General features: G+C 33.8%; 1 protein-coding gene across 1 annotated transcript; it reads left to right on the top strand.

Annotated features, from left to right (window-relative positions):
- The first annotated feature begins 886 nt into the window (after positions 1-886).
- On the top strand, positions 887-11,901 carry LOC103497745 (uncharacterized). The gene is made up of 17 exons (XM_008460056.3): positions 887-1,319; positions 1,603-1,700; positions 2,329-2,445; positions 2,665-2,754; positions 2,867-2,982; positions 3,700-3,799; positions 4,881-4,952; positions 5,037-5,084; positions 5,167-5,244; positions 5,326-5,445; positions 6,189-6,294; positions 8,421-8,584; positions 9,661-9,795; positions 10,447-10,577; positions 11,137-11,199; positions 11,301-11,379; positions 11,619-11,901. The coding sequence occupies exons 1-17, from the start codon at positions 1,067-1,069 to the stop codon at positions 11,679-11,681; spliced, it is 1,833 nt and encodes a 610-aa protein (XP_008458278.1). The 5' UTR covers positions 887-1,066; the 3' UTR covers positions 11,682-11,901.
- The last annotated feature ends 522 nt before the right edge of the window (positions 11,902-12,423 follow it).

Here is a 12,423-nt window from a genome sequence, read left to right as displayed (position 1 = left end):
TTGTTTAAAAAATATCTCGAATTATTAAAAAAATTTATATACTCTTGAACTAAAAAAAAGTTAAAAAATACTTTAATTGATCCAAATTTTACACCAATTATTTTCTTAACAACCAAAGTTTTAAATTAAAACAAAGCAATAGATAGGAACACAATCAATCTCAATAATTATTATTGTAATTAACAAATAGTTATAAATCGTCAAATAAAAATGTATTTAACTATTAACATGTAATGATGTTAGGATAGATCTATTAGATCAATATAGAATTTTTTTAATTTGACTAATTATTTTTTAGTATGTTTTAAAGAGTTTTTTTTTTCGAATTTTGTGAGACTTTGTGAGATTTTGTGAGATTTTATGTTTTAACCGAGGTTTAAAATATTGTTAATGGATATGTTGAATTCTTAATTTTAAAGAAATTTCACTTTCTATTGATATTTATGAAAAATTTATAAAAACAAAATATTAAAAAACAAATTTAAATTAGTAAATAAAAGTTATTATTTTTTTATTAAACACGTCTATTATTTAAATATATTTATATTAATGTCTTTTTATTTTTACTTCTTATTATCAATGGTTTCAAAACATTAATTTAACTTCTTTTATCCATATCAAACTAAGGAAAAATGTGAAAATATCGATAGAAATGTCAACATATTATAAATTTAATTTAAAGTTTTGGTTTTTGTTTTCACTATTAAAAAATTTAGTGTAAAAATTGGATGAATGAAAGTATTCTTGAATTTTTAAAGTTTCAAGGATACTTACAAACTTTTTAATAGCTTAAGAGTTATTTTTTAAACAAAAGAAAGTTTACGAGTATTTTTGTCCCAAACCAAACATTATTTTATAATTCAACCTTATTGTTATTATTATTATTATAATTCAAGCCCTCCATTTTTCGCACGTGCTTTGTCTTCATTTTTTCACACGTGCATTGTCTTCATCTTTCTCTCTTCCCCAATTGAAATATCCACTGTACAAAGAACAAAAGAAAAAGAAAAGAAAGTCTTGTTTTCTGCAGATTTTTCCGGGAAATCTGCCGGACGGCGACATCCTAATGGCCGTGGCCGTTTCTCTTGGGAACCCCGTTCTTACCAGAACTACCTTACTTAGTCCTGTAAACAAACGGCATTTGACTTCACGCAGGTCTCAGAAGATGACGCTGTGTTTGTGCGCCATGGACTCCAAATCAGTTGGTGTTGGAGGTGATGTATTTTCTGTTACGTCATCGGCTAAGTCCGGAGTTGATTATCTTGGACAGAGCACTAAAGGAGATATGAATGTTAAATTCGAGCATCTTGATGCTTTTGGTAACTCCTCTCTGATCAAGTGATGCGTTAGCTTCTGGATTATTTTTTGTTGTTTCTTCTATCTGATTCAACTGTCTACTCTTTGTTAGCATTTCGTTGTTAATTAGACTGATATTTAACAAGAATTTGTGTTCGTTTTGTCTTACTGCGTTTCTTGCCTTTTTTTATTCAAGTATACTACACATGTGTACTTATGATCATTCGAAGTATCTTCCATTAGTGAGAAATTCTGTGAGGTTCAGGATTGTTTTTTTTAGTCAGTTCGCTTTCCTTTTTTGTGTAGGTGTAGACGGCGAAGAAACCTTAGAAGGTCCAATCGAGGAAGTTGCGAGAGTGGAGGCACATGAAGCCGAGGATCTTCTTAGAGATTTGGGAATCCCGGTCAGTGGCGAAACAACTTATTTCTAACATGCTTTTCTGCATTTCAAGTATTTTTTTTCAGTATCCTAACATTTTAGCGTTGAATTTGATTCGACTGTCTACTGCTTCATTAGTTAGTTGTTAGTTTTTCGGCTAGTAGGATCGAATAGAACAACCTGATCGAAGCATGAAGGTCATATGTTTGTAATGGATTATATGTTCCATGTTAGGTCCCGTTCTTCTTTCCATTTTCGGAGATTGTTGACTATTCATGGCTATTTCCTTAAATGCTTTATTTTTTCCTCGTATATTCTAATTCATACAAGGAAAAAGAGAAGTTCATTTAGTTGCTTTTGGTAGTCACAAAATATTGGATTTTTCATATTTAATCGATCCTCTGCATGCAATCGATATTCAATTTTCTGCTTCCGCGGGCTCGGTAATTTGTTGTATATAAAGAAGAAATGACCGATTCCCCAAGAATATTTACGTTTAAAGTGGCGATGTAAACCATCATACTACGTTTTAATTAATTATTTCCAAATGGTCGATTTTGTCCTTCCCTGCATCCTTCTTTATTGTGATTTATAAAAATTTGCTAGACAAACGTCTACACTTTTTTCCTCCACTAACAAATCTTAATTTGCAGAGTCCTTCATCAAGAAATTCACCACATGGTATATTTTGTAGCCGAACATTGAATCTTCGATCAATCAGTGTCATTGGATACGACATGGATTACACTCTGATGCATTACAATGTCATGGTAATTGCTTTGATATTTTTGCATCCGTTAAGCACAGGAAAAGGATTAGGGAAGTTTTCTAGCTAGTGATCTCTTTCCTATACGAGGAATGATTAGTGATATTACAGACTCTGAAATAATGCTTTCTAACTTGATTCTTTCTTTAGCTTTCCTTTTCTTTTCACATTTTAGTATGTCCATCCTTTGATTGTTTTGGAGAACTTACTTGTACTCCTTTAGGCTTGGGAGGGAAGAGCGTATGACTACTGTATGGAAAACTTAAGGAACATGGGTTTCCCAGTCAATGGGCTCGCATTTGACCCAGACTTGGTAACAGTTCTTACTGAGCTAATTTAAGAATTGTCGTGGTGGACTTTGTTTCTGATCTTTATATAGTATGTTTTCATTGTTTTTGCATTTTTTCCTTTCACAATTAAATTAGGTTATAAGAGGCCTTGTCATAGACAAAGAGAGAGGTAACTTAGTAAAGGCTGATCGTTTTGGTTATATTAAAAGAGCAATGCATGGAACAAAAATGCTGTCTACTCGAGATGTGAGGTATATGTTTAAGTATACTTTGTACTGAACTTCTTTTGTGCTAGATGAATATTAATTTGATGAAAGGCATGCAACCAGGCCCTTAAATTGTAATTAGAGATGTTAGCTCTACCTTTTTGCAGGCTAAAACTACAGACACTCTTACACATGTGTTCCATGCATCCTTCATATTATCACCATTATATAATTTTATGGATCTTGAAATTGGCATCAAGAAATACATTGCATTGTCCAGCTTTTCAACATTTTAAAGATTTTGAACTAGATTAAGATTTTATTTGAAGCCTTTGTTCTCAGATGTTGCATATCTAGAAATAGGTCATGCGCTCCACCAACCTCCAATAGGTGCATTATATATATATATGTATGTATGTATATATGAATGATAAATATGTTACAATATAGAATAACGGTTCTATATATATTGTGGTAAATGCAACTTGCTTATATTAAAAGACATAATTCCTTTCCAGAATCTGATGCATTACAATGTGCATTTTTCTTATAAACAAGGTAGATATGTTTCTGTGTCCATATCACATTAAATTTTGTTCCTTGTAATTTTTGTTTGTGCTTCTCCTATCTACTGCTCAAATTATCCTAGGATAGAGTTTGTTAGACTAGAGTTGCTATATTTTTATTAATATCGACTATATTACACATTGCAAAGAAAAGCTATAGCTGATTTTTCTATTGTTACTAATATTGTATTCATAGTGAGATTTATGGGAGGGAATTGGTGGATCTGCGGAAGGAGAATCGATGGGAGTTCCTAAATACATTGTTTTCAGTATCAGAGGCTGTTGCTTATATGCAGGTAGTCCTATTGTGATTCACTATTATTTAGCATTGCTCTTGTTAGAGACTTGATGCCTTTCTCTTTGTTACTAGTCAGTTTCTTTGCTTAGGGTCCCCAAAGATTAGAAATTCCTTTGCCTCCCGTTGTTGAGGTGAAATCTATAAATCATAGTTGTGGTAGATAATAAATTTGTACAGAAAAAAGTTAGCCAGCCTTACGCAACAACAATATTATTTAAATTCTCTCCAGCTCAACTACGCCCAAAGCAAAGGGAGATCCAGAAAAAGAAAGGGCCCAATCAAAGGAGGAGAACGCCACTCACAACATATACAAAAGAGAACTCCAAACTTTGGTAATGAAAAAAAGGACTTCTATAAAATAAATTTGAATAGATAGCCCAAATCCTAAGCTTCTTTCCATGAACTATCTTGATAGGCTATTAAAAACTATTTAGTACTAGTTAATAGAGAAAGAGTTAATCACAAAATGATAACCACCCTCTCTTCTAACTCTTGCTATATCTTATATACTTCTACAGTCATAACTACCCGTACATATCCTCCTTATCCTTCACGTTCTAACTCTCCAGCTGTTTATGCACATCCCTTTGTAAGTAACTGGATTGGAGGAGTAACATGCCTCTTGGTACTTCCTGCCTAAGGTGTAGCCTTGCCCACTCGACTTAGCTATGTATGTTAGCTTTTGTTCCTATAAAGTACTATAGTTAGAGAAAAGTTTGCTGCTTTAAAAATCTGATTTCCTACCATTCTCTTAAGCTGCTTCAATGGGACACGACAGGCTCTCCTGGCTAGGCATAATGTTTCCTATTCAAGAAAACCTTAGGCTCTAGAAGTAGTTCTTTGACTTAAGCCTTTTCTACTTTTTTTTTTTTTTTTTCAAAAACTATTTCCCTTTTTAATAAATGCTAATTGGAGAGTATTTGGCATTCTCTGATTTCCTTTGGATGCTTGTCTTCTTATACATTGTTTTGTTCAATGAAATACTTTTTTTTATGTACAGATGCAGGCTTAATGTCAAGTTGTAGCTCCATTTGTATATTAAATGTATTTTCTTCATTAAGTGGTGTGAGTTCTCTCAGATGGTAGACAGATTGGACGATGGAGCCATAGGAGCAGCGCTTGGTCCACTTGATTATAAAGGACTCTACAAGGTATGGTACTTCTACACCACATCTTTCGTAACATTGAATGTTATAGTTAACTGGGTACACTTTAAATTTAAACTTGGGTCATAGGCTGTTGGGAAAGCACTATTCAGGGCACATGTCGAGGGTCAGCTTAAGGTATATACTTTCATCGAACAAAATGTTTTAACTGTTACTGATTTTATTTGATTGCCCTTTACTGATTCATGATATTTCACAGAGTGAGATAATGTCTAATCCTGAATTATTTGTCGAGCCTGACCCTGTACTACCATTAACCCTTTTGGATCAAAAAGAGGTATAATCCATCTGTTATAATTGTTTATTATATTGGCTGGCATGATTTTGTATTCATTGCTTGAGAAATGTTTTGCATCAGGCTGGAAAAAAGCTTTTGCTTATCACCAACTCGGATTATCACTACACAGATAAAATGATGCAGCATTCCTTTAACAGATTTCTTCCAAATGATATGGGATGGCGAGATCTATTTGATATTGTAAGTTTGAGTTTTGTTCTTTTGTTCTTTTTTTTTTTTTTTGGTGTTCTTGAAAGTTTGTTCTAGACATGAGGGTGAGCTCCCAATATTGCGTCAAGTTATTGTCCGGCATTCGTCTTTTTTTCTCAAGTTCGTCAGTAACGTATTCCTGGTTTAGGGTTGTAATTATGTTAAGGTTGTTGGAGTAGTTTCTCTTGCTTGAATCTTCTTGGTTCTCTCCACGAGAGTTCTGTTCTCTGGATAGTGGCGTAGGTGCTGTTTTTATTGTTTGATGGATAGCTTCAGTGGCTCTTGGATATTTGCTTCTGGGATAATATTTTTTCTTTTTGGGCACGTTGTTCTTCAGTGCTTTATTTGGCTTTTGTAATTCTTTAGGGATTTCGTTTCATTTGTTGAGTTGTTGGTTCTTTTCACTCCCGAGAAGTAGTATCCTTGAACTGATTTAATTCTTTTTGTATATCAACGAAAGTCGTGTATTTTTTCAGAAAAAGTAGGTCTAGGAAGACAGCTGTCTCATTTTCAAATGGATTTTTTAGTTATGAACTTGAGTAAAGATTAGTAGAGGGTTTTTATAAGATTTGAAAGTGGGAACTGCTTATTAATTTTGGCTTTTGTTGGACTATTTGTATTGTACCAGTGAAAGTTACTTGTACTTCTGTTGTAAAATTTTCATTTTTGTAATGAATTTCCATTTTATTCCTTTGTTAAAAGGAAGATTAAACATACCTTATATGTACTTTTAGGTAATAGTGTCAGCAAGAAAGCCAGAATTTTTCCAAATGTCTCATCCATTGTACGAGGTGGTGACTGGTGAGGGCCTCATGCGCCCATGCTTCAAGGCTGTTGCAGGTAATTAATGTGTTTCGGTTTCTATACTACAACTATTTTTCTAAGAAACTGCATTCATTATCAAAGAGGATTACAAAAGAAGAGTAGATAAGATACAATATCCTCACCCACAACACCGCAAGGATTACACAAAAGAGCCAACCGATGAAAATTTGATTTTGGCAACAATTGCAAAACAGATTAGTAGACCATGTAGAAGCAAATAATATAATCAGATCCAATACCTCCCTTATTGGATTCTTGATTATGATAGACTTCATAATTTCTCTCAAGCCAAAGGATTCAAAAGAGTCCCAATGTTCTCATTGGGCTTGTTAAAGTACTTATTGTTTAAATTTACCGTAATCAATTTGAACTTTTGGATTGGTGGATAATTTAGCATGTTACTAGAGTAGCAGATCTAGTGTTCAAATTCTTGCAATGTCTTTCACCGACAGATTTAGTATAGGCCCGGGGAGGCTTGAGCCCCCTCTCAACTTTATCATCTTTATATAATATAAATAAAGAAAACTATTTAATTTTTAATACTTATAAGTAGCTTAGTGGTTACTCTGATGTCTTTTACTCCTTGATTAATATCAACTTTTACTTGTTGGGCCTTTTAAAGATTTTCAAGTACACAGGTAAGAGGAGGGTTAAATTGTTGCTATTGTTAAAATTATCGTAATCCATTAGCTTAAGCTTTTAGGTAGATTGGTGATTTAATAGGACCAAAAGATCTAAAAGAAGTTCCATTGATGAGTTGGAGGAGGAGTGCATTCAAAAAGATACATCAATGTCTCACTGTCTTTGCAAAGCACACACCAGCTTGAGGAAAAGAATTGTACAACTAGTATGCAGATTGTCAAGTGGGCAACTAAGAAGCACGGACATGGATAGGGGACACGAATACGACACGACACGGACATGGTGACACACCATATTTTAAAAATCTAGGATACGACACGGCAAGGACACGTTTGTTAAAATACTTTTAAAATATATGTATCATTTTTATAAAAGAAAATTCATAGTAAATGAATTGATGCATTTATATGCTTAAAAGACTTAATTTGATGTATTCCATGCTCAAAAGTTACTATTATTGTCATATATGTGTCTTTTTACTCTACTCAACGGGTGTTCTATGCATGTCTAATACATTTGTTGTACTAGCAAGCGTCCAAGTAGGTGTCCACCAAGTGTCAGAGTGTTCAAGTGTCCGATACGTATTGGACACGGACACGCTATCCAAACTGAAGTGTCGGTGCTTTTTAGGTGGGCAATGCTCAAGAAAACCTTCACTCCTTGATATTGTACTGAAACCAGAGATAAAGATCTCTCATAGTTCAATAGGGTTCTATTTTTATGCTTCAATGACATTCTTCTGGGTATGGCCTCGAATTTGGATAAATCAGCTTTTTATATGCAGATTCTTCGTTGAAAGATGGTGCTCTTGCCAACTCTGACCTCCGGAACACTCCTTGGTTTTAATATTCAAATTGAGAATGGTGTGTGAAAATTTTGCCAGAATGGTGCAATGTTGATGGAAAATTTGAAGCATCGAGTTTGCTGGATCTTAGTTTCTTAATCTTTAGATGAAGGTGGTTTGAGTTGTAATGAAAATGAACTAATGGCTTTTTCCAAGAAAAACGGGGTTGGAGATTTTGCTTCGATTCTTCACCTTCGACGTTGTAGGGTATTTGGCATTTATGGTTTGCAATCTTTTGATTTCCATTCAGAAGCGGGGGGAACTGATTGTGAGGTACCAAAATGGAAATGCTTTACAGGGTTCTAATTATACCTAATTGTTTTGTTTCCATTCCGGAGAAAGGGAAGAAAGGTCACCCACTCTTCTTGAGAAAAAACCAAGAAACCAAAGGTGAAGAAAACGGGAAAAGAAAATAGAAGGAACTTTCGACTACATCAAGAAAGGGAGATCTGCCTATGCTGTTAATTTTTGTTACTTTCAAGGGCTTATTTCTTGTTTTAGGAATTTTTACCGATCTCTTAGGAAAGGAGTGTAACTTCTCGCCACTTTAATGAAAAAGTTAGTAATTTAACTGCCAGGTTATGTAAACATCTTTATCATTATGTTCATGCGTATGCTATTATACCGGTGTGTAATGGATTGGCTTTACATGCAGGGGGCTTGTACTCTGGTGGTAGCGCACAAATGATTGAGAATTCTTTAAACATTCACGGTGATGAGATATTGTATGTTGGTGATCATATTTATACCGATGTAAGCCAATCTAAAGTACACTTGCGCTGGAGAACTGCATTAATTCTACGAGAATTGGAAGAAGAGGTATGTGTGGAGAACTATTAATATAGAGATATAGAAGGTATGTAGAAAAATATCAATATAGAAACTACCGATGCTTATATAAAATAAAAATAAATAATAATAAAAGAAAAGGAAAAGAAAAACCAATTCTAATTGCCAGTTAAGGTTAATAAAGTTTATGTTGCAAATATACCTATGTATACGTGCTTCAAATAATCTCTGAAGTAGCTTTCTTTTTTTTCCTTATGTCACCGAAAAATTTGTTTCAAGGAAAAATAGAAATGGAGATGAGTCATCCCACCAAGCCAAGAGGATTACCAAAAAAAAAAAAATGAGTTTCTAGGCTGACATAGATGAGAGAGTATATATTACAGACTTTCTTTTTATGGGGAGCACCAAGGCTTAGATTCCATCTAGATCCCAAAAAGCTTTTTGATTAGCCTCCTTCCCTTGAAAAATTCTCTTGTTTCTTCCAAACCAGTCTACAAATAAGCGCTGCCACCACATTTGTCCAGAGGATTCTCGTTTGACCTTGAAAGTTTGAAGGCTGTACCACTCAAGAGTTGGAGGACCCTAGTTCCTATTTCTTATGTATCTGGATGAGATGTAAGGTGATACAAGCATTATGGGAAAACAGTCGCAATCTCTGCAGTTTAACCATGAGTCTTTCCGGAAAGACTAGTGTGTACATTACCATGGCAATGCTGGCAGGACTGGAATCTTGATCGAATGTAAGAAAAACAAATCTACTAGGGGACTTAAAAGAACCAGCATGAATGAATAGAGCTTAAATATTGAACTGAGAATACACGCCTCGAGCTTCTAAAACTTTAGCATCTTTTCTATCTAGAAAACTGTAGGAAGAAATGGAAGATTTGCACAAGCATCATTATTTGCACAAGCGTCATTTACAACTCATGATAAATAAGCAGTACTCGGGTTTTTATTCAATTTGTTTAGGGTAGTACTTTATATTGGAAGTTCAAAGGTTTGGTTGAAATCACTTTTTGGATCAATCAGTGATTTTATGTTCACGCTTTTCTAACACAAATTATTGTTGATTTCTGATATTTCTATTACATTATTTGATTATGCAGTATAGTGCCTTGATTCATAGTCGTGGTCATCGAGCATCTCTCATTGAGCTTATAAATCAAAAGGAAGTTGTGGGGGATCTATTCAATCAACTTCGGCTTGCTTTGCAAAGGCGTACTCAAGGTCGTCCTGCTCAAGTAAGCTTTGGTTCTTTGATTTTATGCTGTCCTTATGAAGATATAGGGAGTATTTTCGTATTTCCTTTGGAGATATCTTTGAAAACTCAGGGTAGATTTTATATGCATGTGTGTGTACTTTTGGCCAAAGTTTGGTTTTGAGAAGAGGTGATTGGGATACGACCAAGGAGGTGTTCGATATACCCTGATCATTTTTTAGAAAATACATAGGAACCAAAATTGACAAAAGGTGGATGTATGGGCACCAAAATAGAATTGGAACTATATATATATCTATACTAAAGATTTGTTGCTTAAGAGGTTGGTAAACCTAGGCTTTTCAGGAGTTCATAATGGCCAGCATTTTTTCTCCTACTTGTTCATGACCTTTCGCTGTATTTCTAGTTTGTTTCTTCACAGGCCAAGAACCAAAAGAAAGATTCTGAGCATGAATCCCAATATTATCGTCTCACCTCTAGATCATGTTTCAATAATTATTAGCATTGTTATTTTTCAGAGTAGTGGGAAAATGAGATGGATGATATTCACTAGTGTTCAGATTTTCAAGTAACTGTGAGAAATTTTAAGTTCATAGGGCCTTGATATCAAATTTCTTCAAGATATGTGATTTTCATCCGTTGCTTCATTTTTTTTTTTTTTGGCGTACTTCAGACCCTTGCAGCTACTAACTTGGATGATGAGGAACTCACTGAAAGCATGCAAAAGCTGCTCATTGTCATGCAAAGATTAGACCAGAAAATTGCTCCAATGCTAGAAGCAGATGGAGAGCTATTCAACAAAAGGTTAGACTCCATAAAAAAGTACAGCGAAGAAGGATGTTATATTATTTTGAAAAAGATCTTCCTTCGTGTTCGTTTCCTTGCCTACTGTAGAGCTGAATATATACATACATACGACATGCGCTCTCACATATTTATTCATCAGTCAAAGGTGAATAGGATAGCTGTTGAACCTTAGTCCTAGAAGACACTGAAAATTATGAAGATTATTAAAAGACTTTTTCAGATAAGAACGTGAATTTCCATAATTACAAGAGAAGTACTAAGGCTTAATGGTGCCATTTTATAGAACGCGATTATGGATTTTCTAGAAAACATGGAGGGAAAGAGTGAGCTTGTGCAAATTGATATTTGAAATATGAAATATGAAGGTCGAGTAAAATGAATAGTTTCAGTATTCAAGTTTCAACCAAAAATATTATAGGATTTCCTACTACTTGCATTCTTGTTCTCATCTCGAGGTAACCGGTATAATTATCAACGCTATGGAGTAGTAAATAATACATAACTTGATTAACATTTTTGGAACTTAGATTTAACCTACTCTTGATATTCTGCATAGGTGGGGTTTTCTTTCCCGTGCAGGCCTATGGGATAAAAGCCATTTGATGAGACAAATTGAGAAGTAAGCAATTCTTCCTTCTCCTATATCATATTTCAATCTGGAGGCATAAAATTGTAGGTTATAATAATATTAGCAATGGTATTCTGCCCAAATAATCGCAGGTATGCAGATATATACACTTCAAGGGTTTCAAACTTCTTAAACTACACACCATTCACGTATTTCCGCTCGCAAGAACAGGTATATGTATTAACTCAACTCCATCAACTTTAACAATGTTTATTATTGAAATTTTGCACTTTTATTGAGAAAGTCCATCTTCTGCCCTCTCTTTTGCACATTTATCGATCACAACTATGCATTTCAAACACTGAGTTTCCAACTTATTAACTCTTCGAAGAAGACTCACAGTAGTTCTCTTAAATTGTATAGTATTTGCTATTAGCATAGTAATTGAGAATGGCTTCCTGTTTTTGCAGACATTGGCTCATGACTCATATTCATTCTACTGTTCGCATGATGAAACTACTGTTGACAAATAAAGGCCAACTGATAGCTTATGACTTTCTCTAAATAAGGTGATGCTAATGGTGAAAGGTTCAATAAAAGAAATAAGATTGTTGTGTTGGTTGGCTCAGGTATGTAAATTGTGTGTTCAAGTTGCGCTAGATTCTCTTATAATTGAGGAAGAACATCATTACTGCCTGGTGTAGATTTCAATTTTCTGGACTAATCTCAATTCTCTAAAAGCTAATTTCAAAATGATGAATGAATAGGTTAGTCATATGAATATCATTTGAAAAGGTCAAATTATGAAAATATGAATAAGATTAGAAGATCCATCGGTTACTATAAATTGGAAGCTGAAAGGTATATCATCAATGTTAAAAATCAATCGATATGATATGTTGTATAATTAACTAATATGTGTTTAACCTAAAATATACACTAGTAATGAGTTCTATTACTTGTACTAAAACTTGGTTGGGAAGTAAAAGCACCTTTGTTATTCATTTCATTTTTATACTTCTTTAAATTAAAAAAGAAAATATTGGTCCATATTGATATGTTCATAAGATTGAAATTTTGATTTCAATATTGATATTGATGTTTCAATCTGTCTCCATTGACATGTTTTTTATCCCAACTTTTTAGGGTTTTAATTAATAAACTTATTTGTTTCTTTTGTTTTTCATGCCCTAAAATATCACTTTCTTTTTGATGATTTACTCTAAAATAATAGTATTTAGACTCCATTGTTAAAAGGGTTTATGAACTTTCAAC

This window comes from Cucumis melo, chromosome 11 (genome assembly GCF_025177605.1).
Source record: "Cucumis melo cultivar AY chromosome 11, USDA_Cmelo_AY_1.0, whole genome shotgun sequence".
In the NCBI taxonomy this organism is placed as follows: Eukaryota; Viridiplantae; Streptophyta; class Magnoliopsida; order Cucurbitales; family Cucurbitaceae; genus Cucumis; species Cucumis melo.
Note: the sequence above shows the minus strand (reverse complement) of the source record. Positions and strands in the feature narration are given on the sequence as shown.